Raw genomic sequence first — 23,990 nt, 5'->3', positions numbered from 1 at the left:
TATATATATATATGAAAATTTTAATAAAATGCAATGACAATATTTTTGGCTCTTAACTTTCTAGATTAACACTTGCAGTTGCTTGGCCTTACATAAAAAATTTAAAAAAAAAAAAAATCCCCAATATAACGACAGGAAGTTGGGAGCACATGGCAATGCTTAACCAGGGGGAGAAAAGTTCGAACAAAGCAGGCTTGCACATCTTAAGTTGTATTGTCTTTGTCTCCTTTAATGTCTCTAATGCCGCCGTGTGAAACACATGACTTTCTAGAAATACTTGCAACCTAAAAAATTTTGCAATGTGTTTGCATTAGCACGTCTTCTTTAAGAATTCAAAACTATGACCCAATTATTGAAAAATAATATATATCTCGACATCTAACTAAACATACTAAGATACAGAAACTTGATTTAAGTGGGAAAAAAATAAAATTTTTAAATATATATTTTTATTATCTAAATTTAAATTCATTAAAAATTTATAAAAAATATATATTTTTTAAAATTATTAAATTCGAATTAAATAAACAAATTTTTACTAACTTAAAATTTTTTTTTCTCATCCGGTGGTAAAACAAAAAAAAATGCTAAGATAAAATAATGCATATTAATCATTAGTTTAAGTTCAAAGAGGAGAGGGAGAAAGTAAGAAACTATTATTCAAATTTTATATTTTTTTTCACACAAATACACTCACTTTCAAAGAATTTTTTGTGCTTTGGGCTCCCTTTCCTGGAAACCTTGAAGGAGGAAAAATGGATCATCCTTCTATTGAGGCCCATGAATTTTTTTTTCCCATTTGAATATACCAGGCCCCCTAGGGTACCTATTGGGTCAAAATGGCAACCCCATGGCCTAAAAAGAGAGACTTGGTTCAAAGGTCTGATTGTGTTACCCCGGTTGTAAAATATATGACAGGCAACATAATCGATATCAGTTACTTTTGAGATATTTGTATTTAAATTCATTTAATATTTATATCCGAATTCATTTAAATATTTATTTAAATTTGAATCAATTTAAATATTTGAATCTATTAAAATATTTTTTTATTTAAATTTTTATTAAAATATAAAATAAATAAAAATTTAATTTAAATTTTAAATTCACTATTAATTAATAATAAAAAAAATAAAATTTTAAAGTTTGAAACTTTCTAATAATATAAAATTTTATATATTTTATGTATGTAAATAGTAATAAATTCGGATATCAATTATTATTTATTAAAACTTAAATAAATTTGAATATTAAATATTCAAAATATAATATTTATATATGCTTTGAATCCATCATGAATAATAAATTTTTTATCCGAATTTATTAATTATCTGATTTCTTGGCCAATCAACATCAATTATTGAATAATAGTTTGATTGTTTATATTGAAAAAATGTATTCAAAAGTTAATGAAATAATTATACAATATTTTTAAAATATGAAATTTGTCAAAGATAATTGTAAAATTTTAATAATTACAACTAGATATGGAAATTTAGTTTTTTAGTACTATTATAGTGCATTATTATTTTTTTTGTAATTTAATATATTTGAACTAATCCTCCATTATTAGTAACAAAAATAAAATTTAAACCAGTAAAATTTTTTATTCCACTATTAATATAATGTGTAATAATATTGAAAATTTATTACATCCCTTAACATTATAATTTAAAATTTTTATTGTCAAATTAATAGAATGATACATTTTTTTTAAAGTATAATTAAAATTTTAAAAATCTTGACATATTTCTTAAGCTGCCATGTCACATCTTTTTAATTCTAATTAAAAAATTTTAGTGACAAATTTAGTAATGAATCGCATAATTCACACCTATAATCAATTGTTTTGGTAGAAGTTCGTTGAAAAACAAGAAAGACTGACTTGGGTCACTCCTTGAAATATATTTTGTCATGTATTAATATTTATTTTTTATAGTATAGGAAAAGAAGGTTGATCTCCCCAAACAAATCCATGGGCCTTTATTGGATTAATACCAAATTTAATGGACCATATTTTTTATGCAAATGATGATTATTTTTAAGTTCAATGGAAACCAAGCAGCAATAAAAAAATAATAATAATAAGGTGTGGTCAACTTTGTTTCTACGTTAACATAAAGTAAGCATCGGATACGTCGGTCCAAAAAGTAATGCAGCAAATTAGAGACTAATATGAGCTTTAGTGCCATTGTTTCGTTCATTTATTTTAAAAAATGATATTTAATAAATTAAATTTTAAAATTTTTTTATATTATTGATTTATGATATTCTTTGTAAATAAAAAAATTTTTGATGTCATGAATAAATTTTTATCAAATATAATTATTGAGAATTGCTTTGTACACAAAATCTAACAAATCTAAAATGAAACCTTAATTTTTAGCATTTGTTAATTATTATGTCAGCTTTTTATAAAATAATTTCATGTTTTGGTTAAAGAAGAGAAAAAACATGAAAAAAATATATATAAGATGGGATTTTTTTTTTTTTAAGTTGGCCTAATATGAAAATTGAAGATAAATCATATAATGGAGCAAAAATGCAATACTTTATTGGTATATTGTGAGTATTTAAAGTCATTTTCTTTTCCACCCTACTTTTGAAAATCCTGTGGGTTCAAAATTTTTTCTTTTCTTTTTTTTTTTTTAAATCTAAAGTGCTGGCTGGAAGCGGATGCAAAACCAAAACCAAAACCATGGGCCAGTTTTTCTATCACAGCACAAGGAAATAAAATTTTTGGCCAAACTAAAACCGGCTGCTCCGCTCTCTGTATACCACTCTGTCTTTTTTTTAATCTTTTTCTATATCTCGCATATTGCCCTCTAACTCTCTTCATCTTTCTTTTCTCTTTTACATTATTGAAAAGCTAAAGGAAGGGCAGGAACAGCCTTTTTCCTGGGTGTATAAGAGAAGTTTTCAGGTGGCAGGTGATTGTTACAACCCAATGGTAGTCAGTTCTTTACTGGGTATGTCCTTTTTTTTTAGTTCTAACACTTGAATCTATTGCCTGTTAGGAATTTATGTTTTGTGTGTCTGTTAAGAATTCAGGAAAAGTGAAAAAAGTAGTAGCCAATGACATTTACCTCCACAGGGTTTTCGAGATCTCCAATAATTCTTGTAGGAGCTGTTTTTATTATTATTCTGAATGGAAACTAATGGTTTGCCTGGTGGGGTGGATTTTGGGATTGGCTCAGGAGTGTTAGGCCTTGAAATGCCATTACACCCCCAACAACAACCACCTCAAAACCCCCAAAGTGCCCACCCACATCACTTACATCATCACCCACAAATGGTTGCTTTTTCTCATCATGAAACTGATCACTCGCAACACCAGCAACCTGTTAAACAAGGCTACACTTTTTCTTCCAAAACCAAACAACCATCCCCTCTTAGTGATGAAGATGAACCTGGTTTTACTCCTGATGATGGCACTGCTGATGCTAAGAGAAAAATTTCTCCATGGCAAAGAATGAAATGGACTGGTAGCATGGTTAGGCTACTTATAATGGCAGTTTATTATATTGGTGATGAAGCTGGATCAGAAGGGAATGATCCTACTGGCAAGAAAAAGGCCGGTGGATTGTTACAAAAGAAAGGAAAGTGGAAGTCGGTTTCTAGGGCTATGATGGAGAAAGGGTTTTATGTTTCACCACAACAATGTGAGGACAAGTTCAATGATTTGAATAAAAGGTATAAGAGGGTTAATGATATACTTGGTAAAGGAACAGCTTGTAGGGTGGTGGAGAATCAAAGCTTGCTTGATACAATGGATTTGTCTCCGAAAATGAAAGAAGAAGTTAGAAAATTGTTGAATTCTAAGCACTTGTTTTTCAGGGAAATGTGTGCTTATCATAATAGTTGTGGCCACGGTGCAACTGCTGGGCCTGGTGGTGCTAATCATTCACCAGAGGTGGCCACTGAGACATCCCAGATTCAGCAGCAGCACTCTCAACAACAACGATGCCTCCATTCATCGGATAATGCTCAAATTGCAGGCAATTGGGGTAGAATCGAGACGGAGGCATCGAAATTGACTAAAGTAGGCAGTGAAGAAGAGGATGATGAAGAAGATGATGACTCTGAGGACGATGAAGAAGCAATGGATGGTCACTCAAGTGGCCAAAATGGACATGGTCAGGAAGATGACGAAGATAATGATGAAAAGTCTTCACTTAAAAGGCCAAGAAAGGGAGCATTTGCAATGTCATTAACACCATTGATGCAACAATTGAGCTGTGAAGTTGTGAATTTAATACAAGATGGAACAAAGAATGCTTGGGAGAAGAAGCATTGGATGAAGATGAGACTAATACAATTGGAGGAGCAAGAAGTCAGCTACCAATACCAAGCGTTCGAGCTTGAGAAGCAAAGGCTCAAGTGGGTGAAATTCAGTAGCAAGAAAGAAAGGGAAATGGAGAAAGCAAAGCTTGAAAATGAAAGAAGGCGGCTCGAAAACGAGAGAATGATGCTACTTGTTAGGCAGAAGGAGTTGGAGTTGATTGATCTTCTTCAGCACCATCATCAGCCTCAGCAGCATTCATCTGACAAGAGGGGAGACCCATCTAGCATGACTGGATGAAAATGTAACATATGATAGTGGTCATATTAGATAGAGATTTTAGATCAGATTGATACTTTTATATGAAAAATTGGTTTGTTTTGTTTTTTTTTTAATTTTGTTTATGAAATCTAGTTATTTAATATTTGAATTATTTCATTACAATCTTGCATCCCTCATGAAAGATGTTGTATTTGTACCCAAGCCTATGAAAAAAATTGACCATATAAAATGCCATCATCAGCAATAATGTCGAGGAGGTGCGCGGGGAAAAAAGTCTTTTGGGTCTCATCCGAGAAAAAACTTGTGGTGAAGTGGTCTTTAGGAATCTAACTACAAGCCTTTTAGCCTTGTCATTTTCCAGCAACAAACGAGAAAAAAAAATACAAAATGCCAATTTAGTGCGTTAAATCCCGGAAAATCCAGAAGGACTGACAACGAAAATTTGGCGTCTAAAATTCTGGAGAATCGAGAAATAAATGAATTTAAAAAATAGAATAGTATATGTTAAATCTTGCAAAATCAATGAAGAGAATTTAGAAAAAAATATAAAGAATACCTCGTGCGAATAAAAAATTGCGTCCAATAAAAGGCCGTGGAGAATCTAGAAAGGAAGAAATAGAAATCTGGAAAAGAAAAGATCAAAGGCCGTGGAGAATTTAGAAAGATCTGAAAAAAATCACGCCTTTGATCTTTTCTTTTCCATTAAGCCACAGGCACTTATTTGAAAATTGTTTGCCTTTTTTACTTTTGATGCGTGGACAGAGGCGCCTTTATCTTTTTCATTTCCACGCGCAGATAGTTTGTCTCGTGTTTTTTCCTAAGAAGACGGGAACAGAGAAGGTAACCAGCTGACTTTTAAAACAAAGAAAACGACAGCGTTGACGTTACAGTTTCGCTCTAGCTCCTCTGCATGCATCCCTACAAGGCTCCGAGACTAACCAAGAGGGATCAATCCCCCCGCCCTCTTAGAATAAATGCGCACAACGGAAGGTTGAAAATAGTAAGCAATAGTGGCATGAGAGAGCAAAATTAAAAACAATATGCATGGCATTCCGCTGTGTCTCAACCGATCCACCATCTTTATTCAGCTCTGAATCAAGACAACAGAAAAATAAAAAAATCAAATCCATTGAATCAAATGGAACTAAAATGTGCTTCACCTTCGCATCAGTTGAAAATAGGGATCATGGGGCATATTTTCCAGGGCATTCATTTCGCTTATAGGCTAGAAAAAATTACCAGATCGAATAAGTGCATATAATCTTAAAACATTTCAAATCCATGTTTTCACGAAAACCTGGAGACAATAACTCGCAGTTGCTAGCAATAAATGTTCACTCACAGCTTTCAAAGATCAAAATCCTACTCGTAGATTAACAAAAAATGTTTTAGTTTTAATCTTCGAGCTCAATAATCTTCACGACAGAAGCATCCCCGACCTTCTGGCAAACGACAACTCGATCATGTGACTTTATAATTCCTGAAGCCTTCCCATGGTCAAGTGCAACCTTCAAAACTGACTCATTTGTTGCGCTTGTAGACTCCGCCTGCAAAATGAAGCAGGATGACACAAGTTCCCGAGTAAGATCTAAATGTACGGAGATAGAAGCTTCCTTCCGATTTAAAAAACACAGTTAAAATTAAACATAAAGCACTACATACAGGATGTCGTGGATCAGCAAGCATAGGGAAAAGACCTCTGACAATGAGGGATTGCCTTGCCTGAAGGATAAGATAGTTCCGTTAGGATCAACGCATGTTTATAAGCCGGGCTAAACATTCCAAAAACAGACTAAAACTTCTACAAATTAACTAGCAATATAAATTAAAGTTTAGAATAAAAATATTCCGACTTCTAAGACTTCTGCACCAGAATTATACCACAAATTCTTCTTTTAGACGACTACTGCAAGGCATTATTAACTGCATCTGAAAAACTGACAGTTGTTACCAATGGTTTAATGGTAAAACCAAGATTAATAAATAAAACAGAACAAATCTTCTGGCACTAATGACAAAATTAAATTGCATTAGAAAGGAGGCTTTTTCTGTATTAATGTAGAGTAAATCACCAACACATAAAACTTCAAGTGAAGACAAATTAAGATGGCATTCCATCAACAACCAGGTCATCCACCAAGTTCTACTAAATCAAACAAGTCAAAGGGCTCAAAAGACCAGCCAACACAAAATCATTTCTTAATTCAAGAATTTTTTTCTTTTTAAAGCATGTTATAAAATTCCTATATAACAAATTGAACTAGAACAATGGAACCAATTAACACTTTCCTAACACTAGTACAATTAAGGAGTGTGTTTTTACACTTCTGGGACATGGTAGCATGCAATATGACAGAGACTATAAAACCAACAAAATAAACCTTTATGCAGTTACGTGAAACATCCAGGATTCAGGGTAGATGACATACCTCAAAGGCCCCACTGAAGCTCCACCTCAATTGATTTGTCTTAAGCCGAGGGATGACAACAGAGAGAACTGGCATTGTTGGCCTGTACTTTGCAATCAATCTGGTATATACGTGGAATACATTCAGAAAACCCATAAATGAATCAAGGACTACAGAATGTAGAATATTAGTAATGAAATTAGTACATCTTCAACAAGTTTATATCAATAAACACCCCTTCCTCCCGAAAAAGGGAAAACCCAAAAAAAGAAAGTAAATCTTAGGGGTAAGAAAAGAAAAGCTCACACATAATTAAAATTGACCATATAGCAATGTGTACCTTGCAGCCCTCCCTGAGGATGTGAAGCATATAATAACTGATGCCTTCACCTTGATTGCTGCCCGTACCTAAACAGGAAATTCAGCCTATCAGATACACACTTGCTATAACTAAAGCTGGTAAAGGCTTCTATGATATAATGATAAAATCATGCATCAGAAGAGCAGCATTGGGAAGAACAAATACCGCAGAGGAAGCAATGGATTCCAAGTGGGTCATTGGCTCTCCAACATATTTGACAGTCTTCTTGAAATACAGGTCCTGGTTGAATACCTTCTCTGCCTATGAAATTTATAAGAAAAAAATGAAAAAACTTGGATTCAAAATGCTTTAAAGATGGAACAGAAATATTCACAATTTTTTACTTCAACATTGCTAGAACATTAAGGAATTGGATAAAAAACGATATGATGGTTAAGAAATTGGATGAAAAGGTGGTTGTTGATAGAAATGAGTGGCGCAAGAAGATTCAAACTACAATCTAACTTGATTCTCTTATTTGGTTTTTCATACAACCAACCCCAGAGTATGGGACATAAGGCTTAATGTGTTGTTGTTGCTGCTGTTATTGCCAAAACATTAAGGGATCCATCTCATTGACATGCATGGCAAGTTAATGGGTGGTTGATGCTCCATGCAACAGCAAACATAAAGTGTCTGAATTCCAAACCAAAAGTTGATGCATGAATTATGCATTCTTGCATAAAAAGAGCACCAATGCACAGGTTTTGGGTTACTGAGATACAAAATCAAATTTCTGCAGAAGGGTTCGTCACCAATAAAAGAATACAAGAAAAACAGGTTTTGAAAGTGTTATGCCATTTTGGGTATGAATATGTAACCTGGTAATTTGAAACACAACACGGTAACATGATACAAAAACGATACGAATAAAGAACACGAAGATAACACTGCTTAAAACTTTAGAAAAATCATAAATAGGTTTAATAAAACCAAAAAATTATATTTTATGTTTTCGTGTCAGCATAAACTGTGACATGTGATTTTTTGCATAAAACATAACACAAATATAATATTTTACACAACAAGATGACACGAATTGCCAGGTCTATATATGACTTGAGAAAAAACAAGTAAAACCATAGCCTAAGACAATAAGTTGACTGTAGAAACAGGTAAGAATATGACTCTCATCATTGTGAAGGATACTTCATTCATCCACAAGGATACAGCTTTCCAGGAAAAACAGAAAAAATGCAGTATATTTTACCCCCTATGAACCCAGAAAGATGGATAACGAGGCCCCAACCAAGCAGTAGTAACTTTTAAACAGTCTACATTAGTGAGTCTTGTAAGTCAAAAGCATACTAAGCCTAGAATATTTCAGGATTATAAACAGTCTGTTAAAGGACAAAAAGGCTACAAGTCTCCAAAATTGGAGCTGCATATGTCAAAAGATTCAACTATGCAAATTTACGAGCCATAGAGAGAATTTACCTCTGCACAAATTTTGCCAACAATAGAAATGGTTTCAACAGGGTACAATCCACGCAGGGTCTCAGCACCAAGAAGAATAGCATCACTTCCTGCAGCCATCAGAAAATGGGTAAATTAAAAAAAGAGGTTTAAGCCCCGTATCGTGGGAAGGAGGGAGGGAAGGGGGAACAACCATTAAACAACAGAAAGAGGTTTGTTTCTCTGTTAGAAACAGTTCGTCAGTTACCAACTCCAACGAACAAATTAAGAGAATTTTCATCAGTGCAATCTCATCACATATAGCATGCAATCATAAATAATTTGAAAGATATATCAATGAACGAAAACCAAAGGAGCAAATGTCCACAATAAAGCATATACCATCAAGAACAGCATTGGCAACATCAGTTGCCTCAGCACGAGTTGGCCTCAAGTTGTCAGTCATACTGTCCACAACACGAGTTACCACCGCAGGCTTTCCAGCCATGTTACACTTGTAAAGGGCAGCCTTTTGAAATAAGAACACCTTTAAGGAAAAGGGAAGTTAATTAGGAGCAAGCTCTAACAAATAGCCATAAATGCACTAAATCCACATATTGAACTAAATTACACACATTTAAAACTAGGACCAAGAATCCAAGGCTGTTAATAAGCATTTACAAAGTAAAGTCATAAATGATGAAACAGACCGCTTAACCCATTCAACAATAAACATTTTGCAGAAAAAATAATGCATCGTATTAATAGTCCTCAGCAGATTAGTTCTCTAGTAATTATATAAACAACTTGCATATTTTATAATAAGAAATTTACCACCAGCAACGGACTGCTGGTTCAAGTTTCAAAACTGACCTTCTCAGGTGGGAGATCAATGCCCAAATTTCCACGAGAAAGAATGATACCATCTGCTTCCTGTAGGATCTCATCAAAATGGTTTAATCCCTGAAAAATGAAAAACATTGATGTCAAATTCTTATTCACAGCATGTGAAATCAAAACCCAGATATTCATTGTTATCCGCAAATACAACATGTAATGCACCTCTATGTTCTCAATCTTAGCAAAAATTTGTGTTTGATAGAGGTCACCCAACTTTGAAAGGAACTCCCGAGCCTACAAAAAGCATGTAAGAGCAATCAGAGAACTGCAGAAACTTCTAAAAGACCCACATAAGGATACACAAAAGCAATACTTACTTGGCGAACATCTTCCGCATGTCGTGTGTATGATAGTGAGAGGAAGTCGATTTTGTTTTGAACTCCCCAAGAACTTATAACCTGAAGTAAGCATCAGCAGGTCACAAAAGGTACTCTGGGGAAAATATCAGGGCAACAAGCTGGAGCTTACTATGAGAGAGATTACTTTCTCCATTACTCATTAAAAGGAAAAAAAAAAAAAATCAAGGGCAACCTTACCTCCTTGTCTTTGTCAGAGAGGGTAGGCAACTCAATACGAATTTGAGAGGCATGCAAAGTGAACAAAGACCCAGTCAATGTTGCAGAGTTCTTTATCACACAAACCACATTATTTCCTTGTACCTCACCAACCTACACAATTTCAGTCACAGTTTAGGCAATGGTAGGTGCATAGGAATTCCAATTGTAAAGTTCAAATTCCCTAATTAATCAACCAACAAATAGGTAGTAAAATAACAGCAAAAGATCCTAACATAAACGCTATCAGAAAGAGAAACTCATATTTCTAGTTCCACTTTTCTTACCTCCAGCCATACAGATGTGGTTTCACTCCCAGTAAACAGGTACTGACCAATAAAAATAGTGTCTCCCTTCTTCACTGCCTGCAAAATACAGATTAAATGGTTTGTCATAAAGATTGCGTGAAGAAACAGGGCGACCACCAGCAAATACAAATTCCTTTGAACTAACTTTAAAAAAAAAAACGACATACTAAATTTCTCCTTTCAAGAATCTATAAGCATTGCACTAGCCAATTCAAGCCTCCCAACCACTAATTAATGAAGAGCAGTATATAAAGCCATGAACGTACAATAGGACCAGATAGTCGAAAACATTTTATATTTAAAACTTCAGAACCAAATGGCAAAAAAACAAGGCTCATGGAGATACTTTCTTAGAGCAAACATGGGAAACACAAAATGCAATGAGAGGTAGTGGACTACCTTTGACAGTCCATCAAAATTGATTGGCAATAATTCTGAAGAGGGCTCTTGTCCTTCATCTGGGGTCAAAATAACGGTAGCATCTTCCTGAAGTGAGATAGCTTTCTCGCTTTTATTAACAACCTGCAACTCAGGACCCACTGTATCCAACATAACCTGAAAGGCAAAAACCAAATAGAAATCACATTATTTTCTTAAATTTCATTATCCCATCAAAGCAGACAAAGAACCATCTGTACTACGGTAACAACAAAACTACCCATTGTTTGCCACACTCAAAATTCAGTGAAAGGCACCTTCCTTCGTCTCGGGTAAGGCATAAAATTACTCATAAAATTCAGACAAAAAATACCCTAAAATAATATAAAAAAACCATTAAAAAAATGACAATTTTTTTTTTTCCTGCTAAACAAAAATTTAACATTAAGACAGATGAGAAACAAACAAACAAACAGGAAGCAAACAAAAGTTATATCTGTTATATAACTAACAAAAATCAGCCAAAACACAGAGAATATACCGCACAAAGCTTCTTAGTGATCTTAACGGCAGCCTTCAGATTTTCTAAAGTTTCCTGATGATATTCCGGGTCGTGCCACGAGAAATCGAACCTAGCCACTGCCAAAACAAAAAATTAAATCTTAGTTCCAATAACACAGTAATAATTAATAAGAAAAATAAGAGTGAGGCAGCAGATACCGTACCAGACATTCCAGCTTTAAGGCAACCAGAAATAACCTCCACGGATCGAGACTTCGGACCTAAAGTTCCCACTATCTTCGTCATTGCCGGAAAAAAACTCTGAAAAAAAATACAACAAACGAATCAGATTCCATATCTACTACGATCCGATCAGCTTCCCACAAAAACAAAAGCCTAAACAGATTTATTTATATTGAAAATGAAACTTACAGCCCTCGACGGCTCCAGGATTGAAGCCATCCTGATTGGCTCTTCCAGAAGCACATGACCCGAATGCATTTTTTTCGCCGATTACAAAAAAAAAAAAAAATCCTTTGTTCAAGAGCTCTAGCGTTAAGAGGAATAAGGCTTGTTTTTTTCGTTTGCCTTCGTAAAAACTTGAACCAACGAATATGATATTGTTCTGAGCAAACGTCTCCTTTTTATTGAACGAAGTAAAGGAAACCTGCGTCCACCACAAGCAGATGACTTTTTTCCTTTTTTATTATTTTCACTGTTTGGCGATTTTTATTTCCATTTTACACGTGGCGAATATCAAGCCGTTGGTTCTTAACGGCAAGACGTCTGATAGGTTTGCCGAAGCGTGGACCTACCGTTTCTTGGAGAAGGGTATAGCTTAAAGTCGCATTGCCACTCAAACACGTTGCGCGTGTTGGGAACGAATGGTTTTGATTGGGAGATGGAGTTGATAGTAGTGCTTGGAGACTAGGCGAGCAGTTTTGTAAAGAATAGGGACACGAGTTTTTGGCGGAGTTGTCGATTAGTAAGTTGTCGAAGGAGCGGGAAGCGTTGTAGAGATTTTGGAACCGAATATGGTAGGAAGCTGTTTCCGCACAAGGAAACGTTGGGAGCTAACAGAAAACTGAAACACCCAACTACAGGGGTCAGATCCTATGGGCTGTCGTTTTTGCATTTTAGTACAGGTATTGAGAGGTGTTTCGTTGGGCACGTTTTTTTGAGTTGATTCGGAAGGTGTGAATCTATGGGCTCCTTAAGTGGTTTAGGCCCAATCTCGAATTTTAACATAGGTTACCGTCGCCGGTAAGATTAAAAACGAATCAGATCGAGATGAGTTTTTGTTATTTTAAGTTTGATTTAAAAATTTTTTTTTATATTTAAATTTAGTTCGATTTAATTTTTTTATAAATTATACTCGATTTGAAATTAATAAAATATTTTTTAAATATAAATATATATTAAAATTTAAAAAATAATTTTTTTATATAATATTATATCAGATTTGATCGAATTTATCTAAAATTGAAACTCGATTTTTTCTTAATAATATCCTATCCAACTCGATCCAAAACTTAATTTAAAAAAAATATCGATTTTAAAAGATCAGATGACTAATTAGGTTGTCAATCTTAATCACATGTAGTTTTTAAATTATGATAAAATATAATATAATATTTAAATTATAAATTTATTAAGTAATATAATATTTAAAAAATTATTTATTAACTAATAATCATCATTTGAAATAAACAATTTTAAATGTAAATATTATATTAAATAATAAATTCATAGTTTAAAAAGCTCGTTAAATTTTTCAAATTTAAATATTAAATTAAATATTTATTATAATTTAATGTTCGGTCACATGTTATTCCTTTGTTTAATAAAATCAAATCCCATGAGTTTTCAAGGCAAAAAACTTTTTTTTTTTTATTTATTCTAAAGACCGCTCGATGCCAAGTCAATGGCACAAAGCCCCATGACAAAGGTTTGAATAAGGAATGTTCCATTTGTCATTGTCAATAACCAAAAAGAAAAAGAATGAAGAATGCTTCATTTGCAAAGTCATGTGTTGAATGCGACGATCGATTCATCTTCATTCGTAAAGTCATGTGTTGAATGCGACCATCTATTCATCCAAAGAAAATTTTGTTTTCTTTGCCGTGACTCATGAATTAGAACCTTCATCATCATTAATAAATATAAACAGTTTGTTTTTCAGCTTAAAACGGTAAGTAATCTTGTTAGAGAGAATTACCAACAATAAGCGTAGACTTTATATGATAGAAAAGTGGAAAAAAAACTCTCTCTCTCTCTCTCTCTCTCTCTCTCTCTCTCTCTCTCTCTCTCTCTCTCTCTCTCTCTCTCTCTCTCTCTCTCTCTCTCTCTCTATATATATATATATATATATGAAATAGTTAAAATAATGAATTTTAAGTGTATTTTATATGAGAAAGAAGTAAGAAAATTTTAAAATAAAATTGCTTCTTTTCATTCTTATTCATAAAATCAAATCATTTTAAATTGAAAAGACAAAAAAAATGGAGAGATGTGCAAATCAAATGTGGATATTTATAAAATTATCCAATTTTTTTATTTTTTTATTTAACTTATAAAATGTATGATGATATAATGATATAATTTTTAATTTATTTTTTTCTTATTTTTCAACTTTATCATATAAGTGATGAAGTTAAATTTAATTACCTTTTTCCACTTTTTCATTTTTTTTTACTAAACATTATATAAAAAAATTACATCTTTTTAATTATTCTTTTTCCTCTATTTCTGTTTTTATTTTTTTATCACTCAACCAAATAAAATCTAAAAGCTTTTATTAATAGGTTAGACTAAGTGGCAAAAGCCTAGATCGTTTCACCATCTCATTGATGTCGGAGGTAAATGTAAAGTGATCAAATTTAAGTCATAACTAATTATAGTTAAAGGCATAATCGAGTTGAATAAATAAAGTAATAAGTTTAAGTTCGATTCGAAATTTATTATTTAAAATTCGACTCAAATTAATTTGATTAAATTTGTTTATCAAATAAAAAAGATGAATTTATTTATCATGTTTGACTTCAAATTCATTTATTTGTATTTAAATTTGAATTTAAACTTGAATATATATATGTATGAATAATATAATATTTTTTTATTTAAAATAATTAAAATATATATTAAAATATAAAATTTTAATTAAACTCATAATTTAATCAAATTGAATATTAAAATACTTAAACTTGACTCACTTAATAAATCAAATTATCTAAATTTGAGTTTAATTTAATAATAATCAAATCAAACTTAAATAATTTATAAATAATAATGTACTATTTTTATCCTAATTATGGTCTTTCCATTGTCAAGTCACCTCATAAGGCAAACTTTTAATTGACCAAATTACAAGTTTTGTGTTGGGTATTGTATGGGTTTAGAAACCACCAAGTAAAAGTTCAAATATAACCGATTCACTTCCCTCTAATTTTGTCAGCAACTTGAAAAAAATAAAACAGTTTTTTAAAATAGTAATAGAAATTACTTTGCAACTATTTAGGTTTTGTATGCACTATACTTTTTATTTAGAAAAAAAAATATTTATATAAAATTTGTATACTATAAATAAATCATATAATGATACATCATAATAATGTTAATTTTAAATATATTATTAAAATTAAACATATTTATATTTTAAATTTTTATAAAATATGATTATATGATTTATATCGCATAAAATAAAAACTCAAAGAATGAATAATATACGTGTATTTAAGCATAAAATTTTGCCCATTCATTTTTTTGTTGAGTGGGTTTATCAAGAATCAATATCGGTTCCATTTCGATGAAAGACCCACGAAAAAGCCCATCTTTGAGCTCAATTTTATCAAATCAAATCTAACCAAACCACGACCTTACAACACCGACAAAATAAAAACGAAAGATGCCGAGTGCCGACCGTCACCCACAAGGGTCCCGCCCACGTGCCGATTTTTTTCCAACTTTTCTTTACTACTTAACGGAATCGTCTCTATCCGTCACGGTCCATCACGTTCTGTCAAACCACCTTCCCATTTTTCCCTCAACGTCGCTCCCTCCCCCTCTAACGTCTTCCGTTCGAACCGTTCCCCTTTCCCCCAACCCTAACGCCCCCCTATGGCCTCTTCGGTTGACGACGATTTCTCTCTCCTCGATCACCACCAAACTAACCCTAACCACCATCACGTCCTCCACCACCACCCTTCTTACACGCAGATCCACGCGCCTCCACCCGGCAACCACGAAGGCGATGATGACTCCGATTCCGCCTTCCCTGGCGCCAACTTCGGCAACAACAACAACAACAACGCTACGTCTTCCGATGTACGGATCGAGAAGAGAAAAGATCAAGAGGAGATAAATGACGGCGTTTTGAAGAGACCAAAGCAATCGACGACGGAGAATCGAAAAGACAGAGAAGAATGGAGCGATGCCGCAATTGGATGTTTATTGCAGGCGTATATGGAGAGGTTGACGCAGCTGAACAGAGGGAATCTGAGAGGGAGAGATTGGGAGGAGGTGGCGGCGGCAGTTTCAGAGCGATGTGAGAAGCAGAGCAAGAGCGTTGAACAGTGCAAGAACAAGGTTGATAATTTGAAGAAAAGGTATAAGCTTGAGAAGCATAGGATGAGTGACGGCGGCATCACGGTGAGTCATTGGCCTTGGTTTAAGAAAATGGAGGAGATTGTTGGAAATTCGCTGCCAGTAAAGGCGGTGGCTGATGATGATAAGGACGGCTCTTCCCCAGGAACTGCTGTTAGACAATCCAAAAGGTATATTAATTTTGTTATCATTTCCATTTATTGTTATTATTTTTGCTAATTTTGCACTTGAATTCTTTAAGGTTTGTTCATTAGGTTGTTGTGGCGGTGAGCTTCCATGAAGTGTAGTAAAAGTAATCATTACCAACATAAAATTTAACTGGAAAAATGTGAGCAAAACATTATTATTTTCACTCTTTCTTAGTTGTTTCAATGTTGTCTAATTTGAAAAATGACGCTAGAAGTACTTAAGAATAATAATATTTGCTAGTTGTTTTAATGACATGTTAGTCTTTGTTAATTATATTGTTTTGTCGTACTAATTTTGTCTCTTTTAATATGCTTGATTATGGCTTGTAATGGAAAGATTTATATTGTAAATGTATGGACTAATTTGCATTTTTTATTTTTTTTTTAATAATGATAGAAATACCGTTGTGATTGTCTGATATTTGATATCCTTATTTATATTTTTATCAGCAGATATGCTTCAGCTACACCGAGTCCTGTAGGTCAGATAATTAGCATGAAGTCCAAAAGTCCAAAATGGCGCAGAGTGGTATTCAAAATTAGTGGTGCTGCTCTTGCTTGCACCGGTCCGCACAATATTGACCCAAAGGTTCACCATGAGTTTCTTATATATGGTCAGAACTAGGCTGCTATCATTATCAATATTGAATTAATTAGCTCTTTCTTTCTGATTATCAGGTGGCAGTGCTGATTGCTAGGGAAGTTTCAATTGCATGCCACCATGGTGTAGAGGTAATCATTACCGTGTTTTATTTCTTATGACATGCAATGGTTTTTTGTTTACATCCTTTTGACATGCAATTTTTTTTTTTGGTGATGTTCCAGGTAGCAATAGTTGTTGGAGGTCGCAATTTCTTTTGCGGAGACACATGGGTTACGGCAACTGGCTTAGATAGAACTACTGCATATCAAATTGGGTAATGTGTTCACTGCTTAACTCACAATGGAGTATACCCTTTTTGATCTGCGAACCAACTTTGGGTTAATTTTGAAAAAACACAAAAGAGATTAACGCTTAAACCTAGGATGATGTTTGTAAGATGAAGCTTGCTGATGTATAGCTGTCATTGTATTGTGAATTGACGTAACTACCTGTGATAGTTTGATAGGTGTAGGAGTATGCTTAGACACTTACATTTTGGTTGTTTCTGGAAATGACTTCAATTGGGTGGTATATGTATGCCAAGATGCATGTAAGCTGTTACTTGTTTTATCCAATTAAACAGAATAAAATGATAGAATGGTCACAATAAAGGATCAAACTGTTTGTTGTTTGTGAACTGACTTTCAATCATTCATGGGCTGACCGTGGGAAAGATATATGATTCTTATTATTTATGTTAAATATGTGGTATATAGTTAGGATTGGGTTTCCAGCAGAAAGTTATTGCTAATTCTATTTAGGCTAGTATGTCGACGTGTACAAAGTTGTGCGAGATGTTAAAGGGACATGAAGGTGGTGTTACAATCAACAGTTGCAAGATTCATATAAAAAACCTTGTTTTTATATGTTAAGAAAATTATCACATGAATATCTTGTAGATGAATCTGTAGTGCAATTACTTCCTTCAAGTGCATGTTCATGCACATACGTGTTCATGTCTCACTACGAAACTAATCAAAACATGACCCTGCAATTTAATGCAGCATGATGGCATCTGTGATGAACTCTATACTACTGCAATCATCATTGGAGAAGATGGGTATTCAGACGCGTGTTCAAACTGCATTTTCAGTGCAAGAGGTTGCGGAACCATACAATCGGCAACGGGCCATCCGTCATCTTGAAAAGGGTAGAGTTGTAATATTTGGTGGCATTGGCACTGGAAATCCACTCTTTTCTACAGACACAGCTGCAGCGATTCGAGCTTCAGAAAGTATGGCTCTATCTCTCAATTCAATCTCTTGAACTATATGTCACTGTCTTTCTGTTCCTCCTTCATCTTTGACACAGAACACGTGCACATGCAGACACTTTTTTTTTGGTTCTCTACATTTGACATCTCTGCTATCTATTCAGTTCACGCTGAGGCAGTCCTTAAAGGTACGAATGTTGATGGTGTTTATGACTGCCACTCCCAGGACAACAATGCTACATTTGAACACATCTCCTTTAGAGAGTTAGTCTCTAGGGGTGCCACAGCCATGGACATGATGGCATTAACCTTCTGTGAAGAGAATGGCATTCCTGGTTGGTATTCTTGTTGCCTTGGATTATATTTGATAAAAGTTACTGACAACTAGTTCTGATACTTCCATAAAATTGCTGGTCCAACTGATTTAATTTTGTGCTTCGTGTTTGTATTCCTTCTTCCAAATTCTTAATGATAGCTGTCAATAGAAGTTATTAGATCTGAGGTTACCATTTGATGTTACAGTTTAAATCAATTTACTTTGGTACAGTTGTGGTGTTTAATCTTCTTCAGCCTGGAAACATCTCAAAAGCATTATGTGGGGACCAAGTTGGTACGTTGATTGATCAAACTGGAAGGATAAGCTGATCTAGAAACCCTTACCAGATGCATTTGTAGTTGTTGTGACCATGGATATTAAGTCAGATGCTGTTAATATACTCTAGTAACAAGTGTTTCCTTAGATTCAGCTGCTGTGTTTATATGACTGAGGTCTGCGTGGATTGTTGACTTGAAGATGATGCTGCTGTAACATTTGGAGGCCAGGTTTTGACCCACAATGCCAATAACTGATTATTCTGTTAGCTAGTTTTTTCATTCACAATCTATATTCTCTTATGGTGCCAATATCTATTATATTATTTGTATGTATTACAAATGGTATCAACTTATTGAAACATCAGCCGTGGGAGATGGTTGCTGCAATGTACCATTACAGGTTTACTAGAATACATGTCTGTGAGAGTTGTAGTTCACTGATAGTCGTTAGTAATCTTAGATTACAATTAGAAGTAGGAAGTCACCACAAGCTGAACTTGTTAATGGCAACATGTACCAGAAATTTTATTATTTGCAAATTAAAAAATGCATCTCTGAGATCACTTACAATTTTGTATCATTGTTTATCCTGAGATGTCAATAAATGGATGGGTGAGAACTCATGCCAAGAAAACATCTCTCTGCACTGTATTGTTGAAGCATTTATGTATATACCAGGAATTGGTGATTTCATATTCTGCAATACATCCATTTTCTGTATATTCTAAACTGTGTGCATGACGATACTATCAAAGCTCGTTAGATATTATTTGCTATATTTCTTATGTACTGACAGGCTGGGATCAATAACCCAACAGAATGGAATAAAACCATGGATGGAGCTTGTGTTTTTATTAAGAATAAGAAAGTTCTGTATGGTGGAATTGAGTATGAATCATGATAGATGGTGGAGATTAATGTTGCCTTTCGGATTATATAGGAGGATCAGCTTGAAGCAGGAATGCAAACATTGGTGAGAATCCAATGCCAGTGGTTGCTGAATTGGGAGGAATCTTACTCTCTTTCACAGGTGTGGAACATATTTCCAGTATCACTTCACAGCTTTCCGGCCACTGAATTAAGCCATCGGATGCATACTAATTCAAGATTTTGGTTTGGAAATAATTAATAAACTAATTCAAAATGTCAAAATTACATTACAGAGCTGGAGTCTAAATAAAACTACCATGGTTGCCTAGAGTGAAGATCAGCAGTGATCTTACCAGCGACAACGAGAGAAACCTTTAAATATTACAAAGAAAGACGAGGCAAACAAAAGGATCTAAGAAAGAACCAGAAATGGTGATAATTCGCAGCGAGAGATCATGCAGATCAAAGAAAAGAAGATGACAAAGCGTCCATGAAGTAATTAATTTACCACTGGCAAATTATTGGATCAGTAGCCAGCCAATCCATCTTCCGTGGCAGCAAGGGAAGGCGAAAGCGAATTGCGTGATTCATCATAATCCTCCCCTAAAGGAGATTGTTCCACCCTGATATCCTCAATCATTTTAGCCACTTCTGTCATTGTAGGCCTCTTTTCTGGCTGCGGAACCACACAGGCCAACCCCACGTGAAGCATTGACACAAGTTCCTCCTCAATGTTTTTGTACCTCAAAAGTTCTTGATCAAACACTTCTGCTGTCCACTCTTCCTTAACAACTGATCGAACCCATTTCGGAAGATCCACTGCTTGTTCTTCTTCCTCCACTCGAGGACGTGTTGGCGAAGGATACTGTGATGGAGCTCTCCCTGTCAGCAGTTCCAACAACAAGACTCCAAAACTATAAACATCAGCCTTTTGAGACAGTCTCTTGACTTCGGCTTGCTCAGGGGCCCTGTATCCACCCAATCTTGCTATAGCATGAACAGGGTTTAAAAGCAGAGATAACCCAAAATCAGAAATCAAAGCAACCCCATTTTTGTCAAGAAGCACATTCGAAGATTTTACATTTCCATGTGGTATTTTTGGTGCACTATACTCTTCATGAATCTTTGCTAATCCTCGAGCTGCCCCTAACACCAAGCTGATCCTCGTAGTCCAATCCAATGGAATCCTCCCCGGTCCCCTGTTTCCTGTTTTCAAACATAAAAAGCAAAAGAATTTATATTTTCATATTAAAGTTAGTTTATCGGATAATTCTCAATGCATTTAATGAAACTATTTCCTTAAAACGATAACCTACCATGAAGAAGTGAATGCAAGCTTCCATTAGGGAGATAATCATAAACAAGAAGCTTCTCCTCTTTAGCATAATAGTAAGCCCTCAGTTTCGCAACATTCGGATGCTTAACCTTCCCAATAACATCCATGTACTGTTCAAACTCCTTCCTTGGACAAGGGTTCGCATCTTTAAGCCTCTTAACAGCGACAGTGCACCCATCATCGAGCACTGCCTTGTAAACTGTTCCCAAACTCCCTTTTCCCAGCATTTCCGCCGAAGCTCTCAACAAATCGTCCAACTCAAACTGCTTTCTTCTTTCGAAAAACACAAGCTTGCTCCTATCTGTTGCATTTGTTCCATCACTGTCCGCTCCCCCGTTTGCATAAACTTTCTTTTCACTTCCGTAACTACTTCCACTCCTCCTCCTTTTCCCACTACCGCTACTGGCTTTGGAAATACTCTCTCCCCTGTTTCTTCCACAGTAATAAGCTACAACAAAAGAAACCACCACCAAAAACACCACACAATTTGCTATTACAATTGCAACTATAGCACCAGGGCTTAATCCTTTACGTCCCTTAGCTTTGTCATGTTCGATGATTGGTGTCTGCGGCATTGAACTCGGGTTGGATGGAACTGTCTGGGCCGATGAATCCACCGGTGGAGACCCTGTAAAGGAACAAACAGGCAATGGATTTGACCCACAAAGCCCTTCATTTCCTGTAAAGCTTTGTTCACTGAATTTTTTCAATAAACTCTCTGGTAACCGCCCGTAAAACTCATTGTTGGTTAAATTAAGCTCCTTTAAGTTTTTAAGGGAAGAAGAAAAATCTGGGATTTGGCCTGTTAATGCATTGTTTTGGAGCCAGAGAGTAATGAGCCGGTTCAAACCAAAGATTTCTTTAGGAATATTGCCACGTATGTTGTTATTGGATAAGTCTAGGCGAAGAAGCCGTTTAAGCTGCGAGATTTGCTGGGGGATTTCACCAGAAAAATCGTTGTCGGACAGATAAACTAGTTTAAGGTTGGTACAGTTGGTTAAGGTTGAAACGCTGCCGTTCAAACGGTTGTTTTGAAGGTCGAGGATTCGTAGCTGGTCGAGGATGGAAAGGGAGGTGATGGGACCACGGAGGGAGAGGGAAGGGAGTGACAGCGCGGTGACGCGGCCAGTTGAGGAGCAAATGACGCCACGCCACGTGGAGGAACAGGCATCGTGTCCGGTCCAGTTGGAGAGGAGGTTGCCGTGAGTGTCGGCTTGGAGGCGGAAGAGAGTCAGGGCATTGGTGTCGTTTGGGGAAGAAGAAGAGGAGAAGGAAAGTGGAAGAAGGGAAAGGAAAAGAGTAGACAGAAAGAAGAAGAGAAATTGACAAGCGAAGTTCATTGTTTTTTGAGCGGGAAGAGCAAATGGAAGAGGTTTTTTTTTTTTTTTTAAATACTAGTTCTAGTGCATTTTGTCTCTCTATGAAAGAGAAAGATTTGGATTTGAGGGGGGGGGGGGGGGAAGGGGAATGATTAAAGAGGGAACTGAAGGTGGGATGGGTTTATTATTGTTTTACTATTTGTTTTTTTTTTTTTTAAGAGGGAAATATAATTAAAGGTAACAATAGAAAATAGGAATTGGAGCAGGAGGGTGGTTGTGTCAATGATAGCTGTTCTCTACTCCTTAGAAATGGAATGAGTAAAAAGGTTCCAAATTCAGAAGCTACACCCTTTTTTTTTTTTTTTAATCTAACCTTTTTTCATGACCAATTGGTAAATTGGGTATCTGTAATTCTTGCATGGTTGGGATTCTATGATAGTGAGGATCATGAAGCATGAGCTTGACGTCTTGCTTTTTTATTATTAGATTTATTTTCCAGAATTTTCTTTCTTTTACCAAAGCTGCAAAGTTTTCAAGGGTGTGGGGGGTTTTTCAAGTCTCAAGTTTTTTGAATGCCTATAACACTATTAGACTTGGAAGATTTTGGCATGTTACATTGTCCGTAACAAAGCTTATTTCAATTTTCAATATCTGTATTTTTTTTTTACTTCAAATCTTAAATTACGATTTCTTTTATTTTAAAAAAATAAATAAATAAATAAAAGGGAGGTATAGTTGTTCACATTTCATGGTAGTTGCAACTTGCAACAATTAGTAATCGAGTTTTAGTGTTGACTCTCACTTTGCTAGCTAGAAAGTCTTAACTGATTAATTACCTTTTTGATATGCAAATGATTGGTATTTGCGGCGTTGTCTTTGTCTATCATAAAATGTATTGATAGTTACTACCTGTCCATTTCTAGGAAAGGATAATCCAGTTATTAAGTTATTTTAGCCTTGAAAAAGAAGATTATAGCACATCTGATCCACAAGTACTCCCAACCAAACTGTAGGCTTCTGTTTCTCCAATTCCTACTTCTGAATTGTAATTACGAAAAACCAATCGTATGTGTACTTTTACAGGGGAAATAAGCTGCTGAGTAGTGCGTGTCCTATTACCAGAACACAAAAGAAAAAGGCTGCAGAGAGCTGACCATAAGCTGTATGTATCCGTGAATAACCAATTAATTCCCTTATTTATTCCCAAGTTTTTCATCAAATCTGGACCATAATTTTCCATGACAAAAGGAGTAGGACAATGAAGAATTTCTAGCCTTCAATCACATTTCTAAAACAACTTCTGTTAGTAAAAGGGAGTAATGCTTTACAGATGTATGGTATTTGTTTCAGCAAGAGATCTGAGATCTCCATAGTCAAAACTCACCAGGATTTGATTATGTCGCCTTTATTTACGAAGTAGGTTGCAATGTGAGAATAGAAAAAGGGTTGCATGTTCTGAAATTTGAATCTCAGATTAACCGAACATCAGATTTATATGATCCAATGGAGTTAAGCTCCGAATTTGCTTATATGGACTGTAGCTCCATTTCTGTTATTCCATTACATTCCTCTGTAATTGCAAGATCTTTTATACTGTAAAAGATTAAAGATGGTGTCGGTGCATTCTCAGTCGATGAACTTTTCTCATCTTATTATGGTGGCATGACTGAAAAAGTAAAAGTAATGATATTAATAATTAGTCATCTAAAGTATGCATACAGCATACAAATGTTTTCATCATTTTGGTTAATCTCTTGTTTGACCTATGAAAAATGCTGCATGATTGGCCGCCTGAGACAAACTACTGATATTCAAACAAATTCAAACTCAGCCTCTCGTTTAAACATAAAATACTA

At 34.8% G+C, this 23,990-nt stretch overlaps 4 protein-coding genes and 1 long non-coding RNA gene across 9 annotated transcripts; 3 read left to right on the top strand and 2 right to left on the bottom strand.

Moving 5' to 3' along the window:
- The first annotated feature begins 2,827 nt into the window (after window positions 1-2,827).
- On the top strand, window positions 2,828-4,720 carry LOC111295674 (uncharacterized). Its single transcript, XM_022889274.2, has 2 exons — window positions 2,828-2,969; window positions 3,095-4,720. The coding sequence occupies exon 2, from the start codon at window positions 3,149-3,151 to the stop codon at window positions 4,580-4,582; it is 1,434 nt and encodes a 477-aa protein (XP_022745009.2). The 5' UTR covers window positions 2,828-2,969; window positions 3,095-3,148; the 3' UTR covers window positions 4,583-4,720.
- Window positions 4,721-5,790: 1,070 nt separating this feature from the next.
- On the bottom strand, window positions 5,791-11,985 carry LOC111295673 (pyruvate kinase 1, cytosolic-like). 3 transcript variants are annotated; one of them, XM_022889269.2, is made up of 17 exons: window positions 11,802-11,985; window positions 11,594-11,690; window positions 11,410-11,507; window positions 10,890-11,045; window positions 10,470-10,547; window positions 10,165-10,296; window positions 9,946-10,026; window positions 9,791-9,862; window positions 9,602-9,691; window positions 9,131-9,275; window positions 8,771-8,859; window positions 7,499-7,594; window positions 7,313-7,380; window positions 6,994-7,093; window positions 6,446-6,493; window positions 6,227-6,286; window positions 5,791-6,111 (listed from the first exon to the last, which is right to left on the bottom strand). In XM_022889269.2, the coding sequence occupies exons 1-17, from the start codon at window positions 11,868-11,870 to the stop codon at window positions 5,959-5,961; spliced, it is 1,632 nt and encodes a 543-aa protein (XP_022745004.1). In that variant the 5' UTR covers window positions 11,871-11,985; the 3' UTR covers window positions 5,791-5,958. The 3 variants fall into 3 exon arrangements, with proteins under 3 accessions (XP_022745004.1, XP_022745005.1, XP_089600131.1); XM_022889270.2 differs by lacking the exon at window positions 6,446-6,493; XM_089744005.1 differs by lacking the exons at window positions 6,227-6,286; window positions 6,446-6,493.
- Window positions 11,986-15,133: 3,148 nt separating this feature from the next.
- Window positions 15,134-19,329, top strand: LOC111294019 (uncharacterized). Of its 3 annotated transcripts, none has more exons than XM_022887145.2 (7): window positions 15,134-16,141; window positions 16,613-16,748; window positions 16,838-16,891; window positions 16,985-17,076; window positions 17,807-18,036; window positions 18,180-18,350; window positions 18,563-19,329. In XM_022887145.2, the coding sequence occupies exons 1-7, from the start codon at window positions 15,486-15,488 to the stop codon at window positions 18,658-18,660; spliced, it is 1,437 nt and encodes a 478-aa protein (XP_022742880.1). In that variant the 5' UTR covers window positions 15,134-15,485; the 3' UTR covers window positions 18,661-19,329. The 3 variants fall into 3 exon arrangements, with proteins under 3 accessions (XP_022742880.1, XP_022742879.1, XP_022742881.1); XM_022887144.2 differs by having other exon boundaries at window positions 15,177-16,141; window positions 16,610-16,748; XM_022887146.2 differs by having other exon boundaries at window positions 15,247-16,141; window positions 16,610-16,748; window positions 18,586-19,329.
- Window positions 19,330-19,498: 169 nt separating this feature from the next.
- LOC149515167 (uncharacterized) lies at window positions 19,499-20,746 on the top strand. Its single transcript, XR_016327814.1, has 2 exons — window positions 19,499-19,639; window positions 19,773-20,746. It is a non-coding gene; the product is annotated as an uncharacterized LOC149515167 (long non-coding RNA).
- Window positions 19,975-22,415, bottom strand: LOC111294018 (leucine-rich repeat receptor-like protein kinase PXC1). Its single transcript, XM_022887143.2, has 2 exons — window positions 20,796-22,415; window positions 19,975-20,685 (listed from the first exon to the last, which is right to left on the bottom strand). Exons 1-2 carry the CDS (start codon window positions 22,153-22,155, stop codon window positions 20,006-20,008), a joined length of 2,040 nt encoding a protein of 679 aa, XP_022742878.2. The 5' UTR covers window positions 22,156-22,415; the 3' UTR covers window positions 19,975-20,005.
- Between the last annotated feature and the right edge of the window lie 1,575 nt (window positions 22,416-23,990).

This window comes from Durio zibethinus, chromosome 14, assembly GCF_047325235.1.
Source record: "Durio zibethinus cultivar Kanyao isolate XHJ-2024 chromosome 14, ASM4732523v1, whole genome shotgun sequence".
Classification (NCBI taxonomy): domain Eukaryota; kingdom Viridiplantae; phylum Streptophyta; class Magnoliopsida; order Malvales; family Malvaceae; genus Durio; species Durio zibethinus.
The sequence above is the reverse complement of the archived record's forward strand: the minus strand, read 5'-3'. Positions and strand labels throughout refer to the sequence as shown.

Bases quoted from the DNA above. Each gene is read 5' to 3' on its own strand.
- LOC111295673 (XM_022889269.2), bottom strand. From the start codon at position 11,870: ATGCATTCGGGTCATGTGCTTCTGGAAGAGCCAATCAGGATGGCTTCA. The intron at 7,381-7,498 runs GTATTTGTTCTT...TTTCCTGTTTAG, and splicing joins AATCCATTGCTTCCTCTGCG to GTACGGGCAGCAATCAAGGT. The intron at 6,287-6,445 runs GTATAATTCTGG...CTTATCCTTCAG, and splicing joins GTCTAAAAGAAGAATTTGTG to GCAAGGCAATCCCTCATTGT.
- LOC111294018 (XM_022887143.2), bottom strand. From the start codon at position 22,155: ATGAACTTCGCTTGTCAATTTCTCTTCTTCTTTCTGTCTACTCTTTTC. The intron at 20,686-20,795 runs GTAGGTTATCGT...GTTTGAAAACAG, and splicing joins CTTGCATTCACTTCTTCATG to GAAACAGGGGACCGGGGAGG.
- LOC111295674 (XM_022889274.2), top strand. From the start codon at position 3,149: ATGGAAACTAATGGTTTGCCTGGTGGGGTGGATTTTGGGATTGGCTCA.
- LOC111294019 (XM_022887144.2), top strand. From the start codon at position 15,486: ATGGCCTCTTCGGTTGACGACGATTTCTCTCTCCTCGATCACCACCAA. The intron at 16,749-16,837 runs GTTCACCATGAG...TCTGATTATCAG, and splicing joins CGCACAATATTGACCCAAAG to GTGGCAGTGCTGATTGCTAG. The intron at 16,892-16,984 runs GTAATCATTACC...GTGATGTTCCAG, and splicing joins CATGCCACCATGGTGTAGAG to GTAGCAATAGTTGTTGGAGG.